This window comes from Lucilia sericata, unplaced genomic scaffold, assembly GCF_015586225.1.
Source record: "Lucilia sericata isolate MDLA Ls3-8-SP2 unplaced genomic scaffold, ASM1558622v1 Contig000402F_arrow, whole genome shotgun sequence".
NCBI lineage: Eukaryota > Metazoa > Arthropoda > Insecta > Diptera > Calliphoridae > Lucilia > Lucilia sericata.
In genome coordinates this window covers 79,494-99,077 of record NW_023994420.1, presented here as the reverse complement: position 1 = coordinate 99,077, position 19,584 = coordinate 79,494, and the positions used below count along the sequence as shown (strand labels likewise).

General features: G+C 28.8%; 1 protein-coding gene across 1 annotated transcript in view; it reads left to right on the top strand.

The window, feature by feature from the left end:
• Positions 1-1,137, top strand: part of LOC119604547 (myb-like protein I) — a 178,182-nt gene extending 177,045 nt beyond the window's left edge. Inside the window, exon 5 of the mRNA XM_037957223.1 lies at positions 1,100-1,137. Within this exon, the coding sequence (XP_037813151.1) occupies positions 1,100-1,122 (23 nt within the window). The 3' untranslated portion in view covers positions 1,123-1,137. The remainder of the gene's footprint in view (positions 1-1,099) is intronic.
• The last annotated feature ends 18,447 nt before the right edge of the window (positions 1,138-19,584 follow it).

The window sequence follows — 19,584 nt, the reverse complement described above, 5'->3', positions numbered from 1 at the left end:
TTAACCGACACATTCATTCTAGATATACGGGTCGGCCATTTACGCATACCCCTATATTATCCCTTATCATATAGACCTGACACTCATATCCAACACTTAGACCCACAGTCACTTCTGTGTGGGGTATCTGTTGTCTTAATCGGCAACAGCACCGTCTTTTAACCAATAATCCCACAGAGTTAATAATTATTATAAATCATACGCCTTGGGCTATTTAAACTTCAAAATTTCTTTGTAGCAAAATGTTTAAGGAAATCCAAAATTCCACTTTAAAGAAGTCCTGTTTCTAAAATCCTAATAAATTATTCCAATATATTTCAGTCATTATGATACGTTCTGGTATGTTATAATCTCCATATTTTTATAAGCTCTCTTAACTTTCTCTTCTCAATATATTTCTAACTCCAACCTTTACCTTTTTCTTAATATCTCGTTTAAAATTAACTTGTTGTCAACTATCAATTACAATAATTTTTAATTAAATAGAAATCCATAAAAAATTAAATTTTCCCTCAAAAAAATATAACAAAATAAAGCAAAGAAAAATTATGTAAAAAAATCCAATTACTGCAAAAAAAAACAAGGTTTAGAAATTAAATTATAAATGCAATTTACTATAACTACGCCATTAAAGAAAAATAAAAACAAGATAAAAAGTAACGGATTATTAAGTAGGGGAGGAAACGAGAGAGAGAGAGTAACAGGTAAATTTGCTCGGTTTTGTTAGTTATTCCCTAAAGTTATTGCTGTTGTTATTGTTTTTAAATGAGTGTGTTTATAAAGTGGGAGAACTGGCTAATTATTGAGATTGGCTTTTAATTAAAACAATGATTCTAAGGGTGAGAATAATAAAGGCATGAATGCCTGAGTGTGTGTTACAAACTAGTTATGCATGATATGTGGAAACATAGTAATTAAGCTACAAACTAGTTTTTCCAACAAAAAGGATAATTTCAGCTTAAAGTAAAGTAGTTTTATTTAGAATCACATTTTACTGTCATTAACTAAACTAGATTTTCTAACATACATTAATTTACTTTAATAATTTTAAACAAAATCTTCTAACATTTTTTATCTCTCTCTCTTTTTATATTTTCAGGTAAGTCTACTATTCTCTATTGAGTTGCCTGTCATTGACATTATTGTTTATGTAAGTTATTTTTTTTTTATTATTTATTTTATACTTAAATATTTTGTAAAATAAACAAAAGAATTTATTTTAAGTAGATTATAAAAAAACAAACAAAACATTTACTACTACTAAGTGCTATAGCAAAAAGGAGTACAAATTGAAGAATTATATCGTTTTGAAAATACTCTAGTGATTTGTTTGCTTTTGTGGCAAGCAATTTAGTTTGGTAGCAAATTTTCTTTATTTAATGGGAAATATTTCAATGGCAGTTTTTAAAATGGTTTTAAAAACCAATAGTAATAAAAAGTAGTCATTACCTATTATAAAATATTAATATTAATTGCAGGACTTTTCAATTAAAAATGCGGAACCAATTTTTCCCCAAAAAAAGAAATAAATAAGAAGAAGAAATAAAAAGTACTTATTTTGAGAAGATAAATAGATAGATAGATAGATAGATAGATAGATAGATAGGTAGATAGATAGATAGATAGATAGATAGATAGATAGATAGATAGATAGATAGATAGATAGATAGATAGATAGATAGATAGATAGATAGATAGATAGATAGATAGATAGATAGATAGATAGATAGATATATAGATAGATAGATATATAGATAGATAGATAGATAGATAGATAGATAGATAGATAGATAGATAGATAGATAGATAGATAGATAGATAGATAGATAGATAGATAGATAGATAGATAGATAGATAGATAGATAGATAGATAGATAGATAGATAGATAGATAGATAGATAGATAGATAGATAGATAGATAGATAGATAGATAGATAGATAGATAGATAGATAGATAGATAGATAGATAGATAGATAGATAGATAGATAGATAGATAGATAGATAGATAGATAGATAGATAGATAGATAGATAGATAGATAGATAGATAGATAGATAGATAGATAGATAGATAGATAGATAGATAGATAGATAGATAGATAGATAGATAGATAGATAGATAGATAGATAGGTAGATAGATAGATAGATAGATAGATAGATAGATAGATAGATAGATAGATAGATAGATAGATAGATAGGTAGATAGATAGAATAATAGATATATAGATAATAGATAGATAGATAGATAGATAGATAGATAGATAGATAGATAGATAGATAGATAGATAGATAGATAGATAGATAGATAGATAGATAGATAGATAGATAGATAGATAGATAGATAGATAGATAGATAGATAGATAGATAGATAGATAGATAGATAGATAGATAGATAGATAGATAGATAGATAGATAGATAGATAGATAGATAGATAGATAGATAGATAGATAGATAGATAGATAGATAGATAGATAGATAGATAGATAGATAGATAGATAGATAGATAATAGATAGATAGATAGATAGATAGATAGATAGATAGATAGATAGATAGATAGATAGATAGATAGATAGATAGATAGATAAATAGATAGATAGATAGATAGATAGATAGATAGATAGATAGATAGATAGATAGATAGATAGATAGATAGATAGATAGATAGATAGATAGATAGATAGATAGATAGATAGATAGATAGATAGATAGATAGATAGATAGATAGATAGATAGATAGATAGATAGATAGATAGATAGATAGATAGATAGATAGATAGATAGATAGATAGATAGATAGATAGATAGATAGATAGATAGATAGATAGATAGATAGATAGATAGATAGATAGATAGATAGATAGATAGGATAGATAGGACCGGCGATGGTCTCTTAATCACTCTGTGCTTGGAAAAATACCACCTTTAATTGGGCCTTTTGGCAGGGTTTCACGTAAATCACTCGACTTATTTTAGCAAAAATATGGTTAAACTATCATAGTTAACAATGGCCAATACATTGAATGATTTTTTACATATACCTGTGTATAGCATGAGCAATTTCTCTGTAATTTATTAAAATTAAGCAAGCAGCAATTACTTCGCAAATAAATTTTTAATATTGTTCAAACGAATTGCAAGAATTATTTTAAGTTAGTTAAAAGCATACAGGAAATGTTTAAGAAGAAAAGTTTTTTATAGTAAAATTACTAAATATTACAGAGAAAACTTTTTAATTAAAAATTTACTATAACATTTTCATGTAAAAGTTTTGCAATACATATAACGATTTATTAGTGAAATTATGTAAAAATATATATAAAAACACACTTTACAACTATTACAAAAAAATTTTGTACTTAAAATCATTGAAATGTATAATTTTTTTAAAAAAGAAAGCATTATTAATATAGTTTTCGTTAAGATTTCCAAACAAAAGAAACTAAATTTAGAATTACATATATTTAGTTTTACATTAAATAATCATTAAATATAAATTAATTTTCTTTGAAAAATGTTTTTGTTTTTGTTTACATTACAATTTGCTTGTCATTCAAAAGTAATTAAGCTTTTAATTTCTAATTGTCACTTATACCCACTCTTTGCATGGGCATTTTCTAAAACAGTTTTTTAACTTAAATTGAAAGTCTTTAAATTTTTCTGAAACATATGGTGTTTTCTGTAGAAAATGTAATCAATATTTTTGTGGCAAAAAACTCTTGGAACGTTAATCCTGTAAATAAAGCTTTTGTGTAATAGAATTTTTCTAAAGAAAATACTGAAAAAAAAACTAAATAAACAAATAGAAAATAAACAAAAACAAAAACACCATAAACAACCTCCTATAAATATGCAACAGTTTTCTGTACTTGCCTAAGCTAAACAATATGCTATGTTTTAAAGAGCACAAACACCCACAAACCTCCCACAAACCTGCACAAACCCTTACAAAGTAAATAAACACGAGTACATTATGCAACAGGCTTTAAAGTATGAAGGAGAAAAATGTACAATAAATACAAAACTGTAGTTAAAAACAATTAAAGCTCTTTTTTTTTTTTGTTTTTGTTCATTTCGCACAACAACAGAAATTTATACACACAAACTATTAGTTCTCTTTACAGTGACAATGTCACTAAACATTTCATCATCATTATCATGATGTTTTTCGTACTCAAAAAATTGCAGAAAAAGCAACAGTAGGATGTATGTATGTGTGCATTTAAAAGTGTGAGTGCATGTCCGTTATTTATGAGCGAACATTAAGCCAATTGTACATATTTTGCAAGGATTATTTAAATATATCATACAACAGCTTCCCGTTTAAATGAGCCATGGAAGTGTAGAATTTTATCAACGCCTACTTACCTCCTTAGTCATCTGACTGACATCATTTGCACACACAATCTCACAAAGATTTACACACACTTTTATACTAACATCCGTTTTTATTACCTTTTTTTGGCTTGCTCGCTTTCTCAGTGTTTACATTTGCAATAAATTGTAACAACAGCTACTAGTAATTTACACAAACAGGCAAAACTTTTTAAGGGCAAAAAACAATAAAAAGTACTTTTTTGGCAAAAGAAAAAAAGTCAAGAAATTGAGCATAAAAAAGTATAAATTGTAAGAATTTTAGGTTTTTCTCTATAAAGCGACGAATCAAGTCCATTATCCTGTTCTGAAGTGAAGTCTGAAGATTAGACCAGACTAGACTGTAGACTAGACTCTAGACTAGACTATAGGCTAGACTACTAGACTAGACTAGACTAGACTAGACGACTATAGACTAGACTATAGACTAGACTATAGACTAGACTATAGACTAGACTATAGACTAGACTATAGACTAGACTATAGACTAGACTATAGACTAGACTATAGACTAGACTATAGACTAGACTATAGACTAGACTCGACTAGACTATAGACTAGACTATAGACTAGACTATAGACTAGACTATAGACTAGACTATAGACTAGACTATAGACTAGACTATAGACTAGACTATAGACTAGACTATAGACTAGACTATAGACTAGACTATAGACTAGACTATAGACTAGACTATAGACTAGACTATAGACTAGACTATAGACTAGACTATAGACTAGACTATAGACTAGACTATAGACTAGGCTATAGACTAGACTATAGACTAGACTATAGACTAGACTATAGACTAGACTATAGACTAGACTATAGACTAGACTATAGACTAGACTATAGACTAGACTATAGACTAGACTATAGACTAGACTATAGACTAGACTATAGACTAGAATAGACTAGACTATAGACTAGACTATAGACTAGACTATAGACTAGACTATAGACTAGACTATAGACTAGACTATAGACTAGACTATAGACTAGACTATAGACTAGACTATAGACTAGACTATAGACTAGACTATAGACTAGACTATAGACTAGACATAGACTAGACTATAGACTAGACTATAGACTAGACTATAGACTAGACTATAGACTAGACTATAGACTAGACTATAGACTAGACTATAGACTAGACTATAGACTAGACTATAGACTAGACTATAGACTAGACTATAGACTAGACTATAGACTAGACTATAGACTAGACTATAGACTAGACTATAGACTAGACTATAGACTAGACTATAGACTAGACTATAGACTAACTATAGACTAGACTATAGACTAGACTATAGACTAGACTATAGACTAGACTATAGACTAGACTATAGACTAGACTAGACTAGACTATAGACTAGACTATACTAGACTATAGACTAGACTATAGACTAGACTATAGACTAGACTATAGACTAGACTATAGACTAGACTATAGACTAGACTGATAGACTAGACTATAGACTAGACTATAGACTAGACTATAGACTAGACTATAGACTAGACTATAGACTAGACTATAGACTAGACTATAGACTAGACTATAGACTAGACTAGACTAGACTAGACTAGACTAGACTAGACTATAGACTAGACTATAGACTAGACTATAGACTAGACTATAGACTAGACTATAGACTAGACTATAGACTAGACTATAGACTAGACTATGACTAGACTAGACTAGACTATAGACTAGACTATAGCTAGACTAGACTAGACTATAGACTAGACTAGACTAGACTAGACTAGACTAGACTAGACTATAGACTAGACTATAGACTAGACTATAGACTAGACTATAGACTAGACTATAGACTAGACTATAGACTAGACTATAGACTAGACTATAGACTAGACTATAGACTAGACTATAGACTAGACTATAGACTAGACTATAGACTAGACTATAGACTAGACTATAGACTAGACTATAGACTAGACTATAGACTAGACTATAGACTAGACTATAGACTAGACTATAGACTAGACTATAGACTAGACTATAGACTAGACTAGACTAGACTATAGACTAGACTATAGACTAGACTATAGACTAGACTATAGACTAGACTATAGACTAGACTATAGACTAGACTAGACTATAGACTAGACTATAGACTAGACTATAGACTAGACTATAGACTACTAGACTAGACTAGACTACTATAGACTAGACTATAGACTAGACTATAGACTAGACTATAGACTAGACTATAGACTAGACTATAGACTAGACTATAGACTAGACTATAGACTAGACTATAGACTAGACTATAGACTAGACTATAGACTAGACTATAGACTAGTCTATAGACTAGACTATAGACTAGAATATTGACTAGAATATAGACTAGAATATTGACTAGAATATAGACTAGACTATAGACTAGACTATAGACTAGACTATAGACTAGACTATAGACTAGACTATAGACTAGACTACAGTCTATTCTATAGTCTAGTCTATATGGAAAAATTACAATTCAAACTCACACAAACTTCATTTAAAGGTATGATAAAAAAAATGTACAACATGACGTATGATTGATATAAATTATGACAAAATTAAAATTTTCTTTATCACTTCCTCATTATAGCTGCAATTTTAAAAATTAATATTGCAAATGCATTATAATACTTGCACTTACTAAATGTTTAAAATAAAATGTGTATTTTCATAAAAGTACTTTTTGCTATAAACAAAATGTACCAATTACCTTTAGAGTTAGCAGCTGCCACTTGTTTATATTAACACCTACACACTATGTTATTCCACACGCTCATTGAACTTTCGCACTCTCTCTCGTTTTATGTGGTTCTCATTTTTGTTTTGTATATTGTAAAAAAAGCTTACAGTTTGTTAACAAACTAAAAGCTTTTTGCTCTGTTCGCCTGCCTGTGAGATATTCCAATATTTCCCCTTAATAGTTTGTCGTTGTTTTTATTGTGAATTGTTGTAACTACATAACAGTTTGTTTTTGTTTCTTTTTTTTCTGGCTGTTACTGTATAAGTGTTTAACATGCGCATTTTAGTTTAAAGGATATATTTGTTTTGCCGCTTAAATGTCCTTGTATAAGTTCACCCATACACGCTTAACATTAACACTCATTCATGCACACACGTGAGTTGGTTAAAAGAAGAGAAGAAAAAAGAAAACAAAACCACTTATACTAGTAACGTTACCAGGAAATTGTGTTTGTGTGTGTTTGCAGCGGCTTTTGATGTCCTGCATGTTTCATTTCATTAGTATTTGTAAGCAGTAAATCATGTAATATTTGTTATTTGAAAGAGTGTGTAGCATGATGAGAGTCATCATGTTTTTTGTGGGGTTTTTTCTTTATTGTGCATTAAACTTGCACTTTTTGTTGCGTGTCCTGCCTGTTTATAGTCAATGGTATTGTTTTTGTCTTTTTATAGTTGTTTACATTTTCTTTTGAATTTATCTGTTGTTGTTCTGGTCTTGAACTTGATTTTCAAAACATCGTGTTTTTTGGTTTGAACATCTATAACAGAGAGCAACATCACAACCACTAACAAAAATAAATGAGTTTAACAACTGAGATCTTATATAAACAATTATTTGTTATTTTTAGAGAACAATTGATTGATTAAACACGCAACTGAAATAATTTATTTCGAGGACACGCGAAATTAATTTTGTACATTCAAGGATTCAATTTGCTAAGATATTAACAAAAAAATTCTAAAAATTCAGGATGTTCTTGAAAAATAGGAATTCGTTCAATCTGCAAAATTTTATTATATTTTCCACAAGATCTAAAGCTTACGACCTTAAGGGACTATATAAAATCATAAAAAATATACTTTCTCTAAATCTCACCTATGGCGTATAAGTATTATGGAATTTAATTAATCTCTAAAAAAAATCACTCATACGCCCTCTGCTTACGTATTGCAGAATTTTTCATTAAAATAAAAAAATTCTCCTGCAATATAAAAAAATTAATCTAAAACGTTGCAGGAATTTTTACTTAAATTTTTTCTACATAACCTTCTTGACACTTGGCCAAACGTTAACTGAGAAAACATCAACAGAATACTAAAACTAAAATAAAAGACAGCAACAAAAAAACTTCCAACAATTCGGTTTACTTTTACAGTTTGTATCATCAACGTTGTCAAAAAATACAACCAACAAAAACTGTAAAAAAAATATATTTTCTACCAAAAATCTACACAGCCACTGTATCAGTAATATTACCAGCACACGCACACAAATATCTAGCATAATAAAAAAGGACTAAAACACAATAAAACGGAAACCAAACATTTAGACATGTTTGTACATGTGAACGTGAATGTGTGTGTGTGTGTTTGTATGTCCATGATTCCCTGCTGACTGTCATACATTCATAACAAAAACACCCGCGCAGATCACATGCTAAATTCAAATGCTAACAACAACAACAAAATATCAACAACAATAAAATATACACACATACACAATGACAACAATAAGACTTACATGCACAAAAAAGTACAAAAGTTTTTGTACAGTTTTGAAAAATATAGCAACAGTCTTACAATGAAAACCACAACATCAAACATTATTGCTGATGATTTTAGACAACTGGTACTAATTCTAAAAAGAGTACTTTTTTAAAAAAGAAATGTTTCTTTTATGAGGAGAAATTTCTTATAGAAAATCGTATCTTTTCAAGAGAAATACATAGTATAGTTTAGGGTCTCGTCTATAAGTTTAGTAAATTATATAGTCTGTAGTTTAGTCTATAAGCTAATAGATAGTCTAGTCTAGTATATATTCTAGTCTATAGTCTAGTGTATAGTCTAGGATATAGTCTAGTCTTTAGTCTAGTGTATAGTCTAGCCCATACTCTAGGCTATAGTCTAGTCTATAATCTAGTGTATTATTCTAGTCTATAGTCTAGGCTATAGTCTAGTCTTTAGTCTAGGGTGTAGTCTAGCCTATAGTCTTGGCAATAGTCTAGCCCATACTCTAGGCTATAATCTAGTCTATAATCGAGTCTAAAATCTAGTCTAGTCTCTAGTCTAGTCTTTAGTCTAGTCTTTAGTCTAGTCTTTAGTCTAGTCTTTAGTCTAGTCTATAGTTCAGTCTATAGTTTTGTCTAAAGTCCAGTCTATAGTCTAGTCTATAGTTCAGTCTATAGTCTAGTATATAGTCTAGGCTATAGTCTAGTCTTTAGTCTAGGGTGTAGTCTAGCCTATAGTCTTGGCTATAGTCTAGCCCATACTCTAGGCTATAGTCTAGTCTATAATCTAGTCTATAATCGAGTCTAAAATCTAGTCTAGTCTCTAGTCTAGTCTTTAGTCTAGTCTTTAGTCTAGTCTATAGTTCAGTCTATAGTTTTGTCTAAAGTCCAGTCTATAGTCTAGTCTATAGTCTAGTCTATAGTCTAGTCTATAGTCTAGTCTATAGTCTAGTCTAGTCTAGTCTATAGTCTAGTCTATAGTCTAGTCTATAGTCTAGTCTATAGTCTAGTCTATAGTCTAGTCTATAGTCTAGTCTATAGTCTAGTCTATAGTCTATAGTCTAGTCTATAGTCTAGTCTATAGTCTAGTCTATAGTCTAGTCTATAGTCTAGTCTATAGTCTAGTCTATAGTCTAGTCTATAGTCTAGTCTATAGTCTAGTCTATAGTCTAGTCTATAGTCTAGTCTATAGTCTAGTCTATAGTCTAGTCTATAGTCTAGTCTATAGTCTAGTCTATAGTCTAGTCTATAGTCTAGTCTATAGTCTAGTCTATAGTCTAGTCTATAGTCTAGTCTATAGTCTAGTCTAGTCTAGTCTATAGTCTAGTCTATAGTCTAGTCTATAGTCTAGTCTATAGTCTAGTCTATAGTCTAGTCTATAGTCTAGTCTATAGTCTAGTCTATAGTCTAGTCTATAGTCTAGTCTATAGTCTAGTCTATAGTCTAGTCTATAGTCTAGTCTATAGTCTAGTCTATAGTCTAGTCTATAGTCTAGTCTATAGTCTAGTCTATAGTCTAGTCTATAGTCTAGTCTATAGTCTAGTCTATAGTCTAGTCTATAGTCTAGTCTATAGTCTAGTCTATAGTCTAGTCTATAGTCTAGTCTATAGTCTAGTCTACAGTCTAGTCTATAGTCTAGTCTATAGTCTAGTCTATAGTCTAGTCTATAGTCCAGTCTATAGTCTAGTCTATAGTCCAGTCTATAGTCTAGTCTATAGTCTAGTCTGTAGTCTACTCTATAGTCTAGTCTATAGTGTAGTCTATAGTCTAGTCTATAATCTAGCCTATAGTCGAGTCTATAGTCAAAGGGAAAATTTTCTCTAGAAAATTTCTTTTTATAAAGAGAACAAGATCATTTTTCTATAGAAAGTTTACTTTAAAGAGAAATTTAGTTTTCATTTAAAATTTTCTCAAGAAAATATATTTCCCTCTCTCTCTCTTCCAGTAATAATTTTTAATATTTCTGTTCAATACTTCTTGAAACCTCTTTGATTCCAATAAGTACTTGTGTGTCTCAAAATATAATTTACTTGTTGGTACTTAAGTACCAACATCATCATTATCATCGACAATAACTCGATAATGATGTTAATGTTTTTGAAATGAATTTATCTTGAATCAAACACAATGGTATTCGTTTTGTATTGGGGCTGTTCTGTTCAGTTGAGTACTCTATGTGTGTGAGGCTATCTTTGTATTTGTGTAATAAATGAGCAAAAAATTTTCTTATTTGGCTAAATTTTGTTTCCGTTCAAAAACAACACAGCATCAGTTTCAGTTTGTTGGCGAATTTCGAACGTGGCAGACGCCTTTTTTTTAAGTGCGCGCTCTCTTCTTTTATTTTTTATTTTTAAATAATAATAAAAAAGATATTTTAAATATTTTTTTTGGGTTTTTTTTTTAAATAAAAATTAGAAATTAATCTGAACTTGCAACGAAAAACGACATACACACAAAAGAAAAAAGTGATGTAAAAATTCGAATAAATATTTTTTAATTTAAGTTTAGTTTTTTAATTTTTTATTTCCACATTACATTAAAACAAGTGGTTTTAATTAAAAAAAAAAGAAAAATTGGTTTCAAAACAACAAGTTATCGAACGAGCTAAAGAAAACGAATATAATAAAAAAAATTTAATAAAATATTTACAACCAAAAATAAATTGTGACAAATATTAATAATAATTTGCAAAATAAAAACACTCAACAATAGAATCAAACAAGTGCAAAAACGAAAAAATTTAAAAAAAAACAACAACGGAAGCAGAATAAAACAAAAAGGCGCTAAAAACTTTTGAGAGAGTGAAAATTAATTTAAACAAATAAAGAAATTTTAAAGAATTTATTTGTTTAACAAAAAAGTAAAGAATTTGTTCGTTTGTTTTTGTCTCTCTAAGTTAAACTATTTTCATTCATTTTATCATTTGATGGTCTAACCATCTCTGGCTCATTGACCGTGAATTATATTTTTAAAATTTAAAAACAACATTTCAAATTTGTTTAAAATTTATTAACATTTAAATAATTAACAATTTCTTCCAAAATAAAAAATAAAAGAAAAAAAGCTACAACATTAATAATAATTATTATTAACAAACATTATTTACAAACAAAAATATTTATGTCTATTATTAAAAAATCTTGTTAAAAAATTAATTAAAAAAATAAACAAATAAATCAAAGAAATATTTTTATTAATCAAAAGCAAATAAAACAAAACTCAAAAAAAAAATAAACTCTAAACAAATCAAAAAAAAAAACATTTATTTATTATTAAAAAATATATATTACAAATTGTTGTCTGCTTTATGAAAAATATATTAACAAATCTATAAGTAAGTTTTGATTTTTTTGCAAAAAAATAAATTCTAAAATTTAGCAAAAAAATTTAGAAAAAATGTGCGTCATTCGTTTTTTTTTTTTTTTTTTTTTTTTCTTCACACACATTAAAAACATATTTTGAGTCATTTATTATAAATTTTTCTTTTTTTATATTTAATATTCTAAATTTTTTAATGTCTTTCTATCAGTCTTAAGATGTTTTATTGTTATAACCATTTTTAATCGAGCTAAAAATATATAATTTATTTTATTTATATGAAAAGCCTAGAAAAAAAATGTTATTTAATGTGTGTCAAAAAAAGAAAAATATTTACTTTGAGCGGTTTTTTTGTTAGTGTAAAATTCATTTCTTTTAAGAGGATAATTTAAATAATTAAAGCAAAAAAATTAAATAAAGCAAACCCATGAAGCAAATGAAAAATTAAATAAAAAAAAATTTTAAACAAAATATTTTTTTTTTTTTTTTTTTGTTTATAAAATTTCTAAAATTTAATAAAAAATCGAATCTAAGTTTAAATGTGAAATGTTTGTTGTGAAAATAATTATTTGCTAAAATTCCCTATTAAAGAAATATTAGTAAAATTTGTTTTTCGCCATTTATCAGTAACTCTCCCAAAACCACTTAATTTAACTCGTTACGCTATTGGTGACTTTCTATTTTTGTTACAAAAACAAAGTTTTAATTAAATACTTCTCTAGTAGCTTAGTTTCATCTTTTTACAGGTATTCCTATGTATATTTAGTCGTTATTTAATTATTTATAAATTTTGTGTGATTGTGTATGAAACTAGTAGCGCAGCAGTGTTAGTGTTAGTACATTAACTTTTACAATTACACTCTCTCGTGCTCGGGTGTCTGTCTGTTAATACACAGTAATAGACTCAATTGTAATGAAACTTATATAAACACATATGAATCCGGCAGTTCGGGGTGGAGGTTAGTAATTAGTCTTTGAATTATTCCATAGACTACACTATAAACTATAGACTAAACTATAGATTATAGACAAGACTACTGACATGGCTATAAACTAGACTCTAAACTTGATTATAGACATGACTCTTGAGAGGACTATAGACTAGACTGTAGACTAGACTATACATAAGACTATTGACAAGACTAATGAATAGACTATAGACTGGATTTTAGATTAGACTATAGACTGTAATAAAGGCAAGACTATAGACTAGATTATAGACTAGACTATAGACTAGACTATAGACTAGACTAGACTATAGACTAGACTAGACTATAGACTAGACTAGACTATAGACAAGACTATAGACTAGACTATAGACTAGACTATAGACTAGACTATAGACTAGACTATAGACTAGACTATAGACTAGACTATAGACTAGACTATTGACTAGACTATAGACTAGACTATAGACTAGACTATAGACTAGACTATAGACTAGACTGTAGATTAGACTATAGACTAGATTATAGACTAGACTATAGACTAGACTATAGACTAGACTATAGACTAGACTATAGACTAGACTATAGACTAGACTATAGACTAGACTATAGACTAGACTATAGACTAGACTATAGACTAGACTATAGACTAGACTATAGACTAGACTGTAGACTGGACTATAGACTAGACTATAGATTAGACTATAGACTAGACTATAGACTAGACTATAGACTAGACTATAGACTAGACTATAGACTAGACTATAGACTAGACTATAGACTAGACTATAGACTAGACTAGACTAGACTATAGACTAGACTATAGACTAGACTATAGACTAAACTATACACTACACTATAGACATGGCTATACACTAGATAATAGACTAGAATATTAATACGTTACGTGATTACGTGCGTTTCAAATCATTTTAAAAATACCTTCCCAAAGGATCACATTGATTCCTAGAAAAACTGCCGGGAAGCTTGGAGCTGCTTAGCTCAACACAACGTAAAACTTAATTTTCATTAAGTTTCTTTAAGGCACAAAGTTACACAAAAAGTTTTAATTGTATGTGTACAAAAAATATTATTATATAAGAATGTGTGTGACACTACATGTATGAGTTTTGTGTTTATTTTCTTGTTTAACTTTATGACGCTTTTCTTAATAAACAAACACATACGCACACACAAACAGAACCATTAACACTTATGAGAGGGACGCAAAAAATAAGAAAAGAGGAAAAGGAAATAAACTTTTGTTTCCTTTAGATTTTAGAAATTACAAATGTTTAAAGGTAATTTGCTGTTTTTTAACACAAAGGTACAATTTAGATGGTTTTCTGTTTTGTTTACTGGTATTTCAAGATTTTCTTTTAATTTTTTTTTACTATAAATTTAATTATGTTGGCGTTGGCCTCAAAAGCTGTTTTATTAATATAAAAGACCATAATTGTTAAACAATAGGATTTCTTATTGTTTATTTTCACTCTATTGTTTTTTCATTATTGCAGTAAAGAAAAGAAAAAAACTTTTCTTGTCCTTTTTTTGATTACATATTATCGTGGCAGCATTAAAAAGTTTTTCTTGTTAAAACAAAAAGAACCTATTTTTATGTCATTCTTCCTTTTTTTGTTGAATTTCTCTAGAATTATTTATTGTACGCTTTTGTTTTACAACAAATTGTTTAATTATTTTCACAGTTTACTTAGAAAAGTTTGTAGCATGGCAGAATCTTGAGCCTAGGTAATGGAAATTATAATGAAAAGTAATCTTGGCTAAATAAACTTTTCATTATACAGAAAAAAATTTTATTGATAAAGAAAATATTGTCATGAGCTTAATAGTGTTAAAGTGCCTTCAACCATATTGATTTTATTGAGTAAATTATTTATTAACAAATCCATTGAAGCGAAGACTGAAAAGAAAACTAAAACAACAAAGTACCTAAACAAACAATTCTATAAAATAGTTATAGAACAAAAGAATTAATTAATTTAGAAAATAGTAATAGAAAATGTAAAGGACCTTTATTTAAACAAAACCAACAAAAGAAAATTAAATTAAATTAAATTAAATTGGAAAAATCAAATTGTTTAAACTATTTAAACAGGTAAAAGCTAAAGGTCATGTATAAAATATTTCCTGCAGTTATTGTAAGGTAACGCCCAGAAGCAGGCACCACTTTTTTATAATTATATATCATTACATATTAGCAATTCCTGTCCAACATTTTTTATAATTTTGTAGTTCAATTTTAAGTTTTTATTTCTAACATTCTGGATTTTATATGCGAATTATAAATTTAATCTAAGTTTTAGAGAAAAATTATCCAGCATATTTTAAGGGGTGTTTTTTTTCTTATTTCCCTTTCTGTTTTAATCTTAAAGTAGATTTAATATTTTTCCTTGTTATTTCTAACATTACGTGCTCTTGTAGCCATATTTTCTGAAGTAAAAATAAAAAACAAAATTCATTGCCTACATTAAGGCAAAGTTAGCAAAACAATATTGTTGCCTGTTTTTTTTTTTTTTTTTTTTTTTGTGAAAAAACACAAAAATTTACTCACGTTTCATTTGCTGCTGCTGTTGTAATTCTACCATATGCTTTTAAGTTGTTTGTTACATAAAAATAAATATTTTTTATTCGGTTTAAACGAATAGAATATACTCTGCATCACAAACAAGCGCAACAACCATTCTTCCTGCAGATTTCTTTTTTTCTATAACATTGTTCTATTCCATAGGCCAGAGCTTGTACTGGATTATATACTGATCTACAGTACAAACAATAGACCGATCTATAGTCCAGACCATAGTGTAGATTATATACTAATCTATAAACTAATGTGTAGTCTATAGACTGATCAATAGTCTAGACTATAGACTGATTTGTAGTCCAGACTATAGACTGATCTATAGTCCAGACTATAGATTGATCTATAGGCCAGACTATAGACTGATTTTTAGTCCAGACTATAGACTGATATATATTCCAGACTATAAATCTGATCTATAGTCCAGACTACAGACTGATCTATAGTCCACACTATAGACTGAGCTATAGTCCAGACTATAGACTGATCTATAGTCCAGACTATAGACTGATCTATAGTCCAGACTATAGATAGACCTATAGTCCAGACTATAGACTGATCTATAGTCCAGACTATAGACTGATCTATAGTCCAGACTATAGACTGATCTATAGTCCAGACTATAGACTGATCTATAGTCCAGACTATAGACTGATCTATACTCCAGACTATAGTCTGATCTATACTCCAAACTATAGTCTGATCTATATTCCAGACTATAGACTGATCTATAGTCCATACTATAGACTGATGTATAGTCCAGACTATAGACTGATCTATAGTGCCGACCATAGACTAATATATAGACTGATCTATAGTCCAGAGTATAGACTGATATATAGTCCAGACTATAGACTGATCTATAGTCCAAACTATAAATCTGACTGTTCTATAGTCCAGACCATAGACTGTTCTATAGTCCATACTATAGACTGTTCTATAGTCCATACTATAGACTGATCTATAGTTCAGACTATAGACTGATCTATAGTTCAGACTATAGACTGATCTATAGTTAGACTATAGACTGATCTATAGTCCAGACTATAGACTGATCTATAGTCCAGACTATATACTGAACTATAATCCGGACTATAGACTGTTCTATAGTCCAGACTATAGACTGATCTATAGTTCAGACTATAGACTGATCTATAGTTCAGACTATAGACTGAACTATAGTCCAGACTATAGATTGATCTATAGGCCAGACTATAGACTGATCTATAGTCCAGACTATAAGCTGATTTATACATAGTCTAGATTATAGACTGATCTATAGTCCATAGTATAGACAGATTTGTAGTCCAAAGACTTCTATTTTTAACTAAATTGTATTTTCAACAAAAAATTCTTTTTTCACTAAAATTTTGAGTTGAAGGCCCTTGAAATTTGATTTCAAACGACAAAGGAAACCAATTATATAGTAATTTTCTAGTGTATTTAAAAACTTACAACCCGCACTTAAAAACTTTGATACATTTCATGTACAATTTTGTTTTGGCATTATTTTAACTACATACGTTTCCAACAGGATGTTAAAAAGAAATTTAATTTTTTTTTAACCATAACCCTTGGAGACTTGTTAGCAATTTTCTACAACTTCCTCAAATAACCTTTCTGTGTCTCTATTACTTTGGTCATGTACTGTATAACTCTTAAAAAATATTTAGCTACGTTTTTTAAACTTTATTTTCTTTCCACTGGTCAAGTTCAGTGCTAAGTACTTCCGTTACTTTAGTAGTTTCCTTTACTCTTTTTTTTTCTATTTTTTTCATATTTTCTTTCTAAATAAATTTTACAAGTTTTTAAATTTAACGGACATTTAATTTCCCTTTTAAGATTTTTTACTGCTACTGGTGAGATGACTGGTTGTTGAGCCATATAAAATGAAAATTTTAAAACATATTTTAACTACATTTCATTAAAATAAATCATCAACATTATATTTATGGAAATTTTATGTTTTTGCCACCACCAACAGAAAAAGCTTAAAAGGAAGTTAAATTTAAAATAATTTGAAAAATTTTATGTTGTAACTACAAAAAAATAATTTACAAAAAACAATATCGACTTTCATGTGGTTTCTGGCCTAAAATTCCTTTAGGTTTCTTAGTTTTGTGAATATGTTTCCTTTTAAGAATTATAGACTTCCTTAGGCACCATTTTGATTTCAGAGTTTTTTTTCCTTTAAAGTGTATAGAAAACCAAATTTATGTAAAAACGGAGCAGTGATAAAACGTTTTTTCTTGGTAAAGCCTTAAAGTATGCTTTATTTAAATTACAGTTATTGTTTTTTTCCCCTGTTTGTCCAGCAATGTAAAAACATTTATTTCTTCTCTCATAAAATAAGATAAAGTGTGTTTCTTTGTTACAGGATCATTACTTAAAATCAATAAACAAGTCAAATATTTAGGTAACGTGTATAATAAAATTTCGAAAAGCTTTATAAACCAGAAGAAGTCGTATATATTTTGTTGAAATTTTTATTACACAATATTTAAAGTTTACTTAAGGAAATTTTAACTGCGCAAAGTCAAACATAAAGAAATTGAAATTATATTTTAGTGCTACCTTTTTATAGTTCAATAAATTAAGGGGATTGCATGATAATATCCCATAGATAAGTCTGTAGTCTAGAGTATAGCATAGTCTATACTTTAGACTATAGATTAGTCTCAAGTCTGGACTATAGTCTAATTTATAGTATTGACTAGTCTGTATAATAGTCTAGTCTCGAGTCTGGACTATAGTATATTCTCTAGGATGGATTATAGTCAGGTCTGGACTGTTTTATAAAATGTGGACCATAATTTGTTCTATAGTCTGAGCTATAGTGTAGTCTTCTGTCTGAACTGCAGACTGGACTACAGTCTAGTCTGAAGACTTAACTATAGTCTAGTATGTATACTGGACTTAAGTCTAGTCTATAAGCTGGACTTTAGTCTAGCCTTTAAGCTGGACCTTAGTCTAGTCTAGTCTATATTATGGTTTAGAGTCTTTATAGTGTTTTCTATAGTCTGGACTAAAGTGTAGTCTATATGTTGGTCTATGGTTTAGACTACAGTCTTGCATTTAGCTTTGTCTATAGACCCCTTTGAATTCTGTACAACAGACCCGTTTATAATCTGGACTATGGATCAGTACAGTACAGAGAGACTAGTATATTATTAGTCTATAGTCTGGTGTGTAGTTTGAGCTATAGTGTAGTCTATAAACTGGAATATAGTCTAATCTAAATTCTGAACTATAGTCAAACATGGGCTACTGTTTACTCACTTGACTAGATTACAGCCTGTAGATTATACTACAGTCTAGTGAATAGTCTGATCTATAGTCTTTACTATAGTATTGACTATAGTATTGACTATAGTTTGGTTTATAGATTCTAGTGTAGTCTACATGTTGACCTATTGTCTAATCTATATTTGATACTACAGTCTAGGCAATAGCTTATAGTTCAAGCTTCATTGTAGTTTAGAGATTAGTTTATAGTCTGGACTATGAATCAGTCTAAACTAGACTACAAAACTATTAATACTTATATTATTTTAGTTAGTCTAGCCATTTCTTTTTCTGTCCTGTAGTCTAGACTAAACTGTATTGTCTTCTAGACTGGATTATAGTCTAGTCAGATCTACACTCTGAATTAAAATCTAGTATATAGTCCTGAGTAGAGTATAGACTATAGTGTTTACTGTAGTCTGAACTTATAGGACAGTCTATAGTCTGGACTCTAGCCAAGTCTATAGTCTGGACACTAGTCAAGTCTATAGTCTGGACACTAGCCAAGTCTATATGGTCTAGTCTATTGTCACCTGTATATTGCCTATTGTGCAATCTATAGT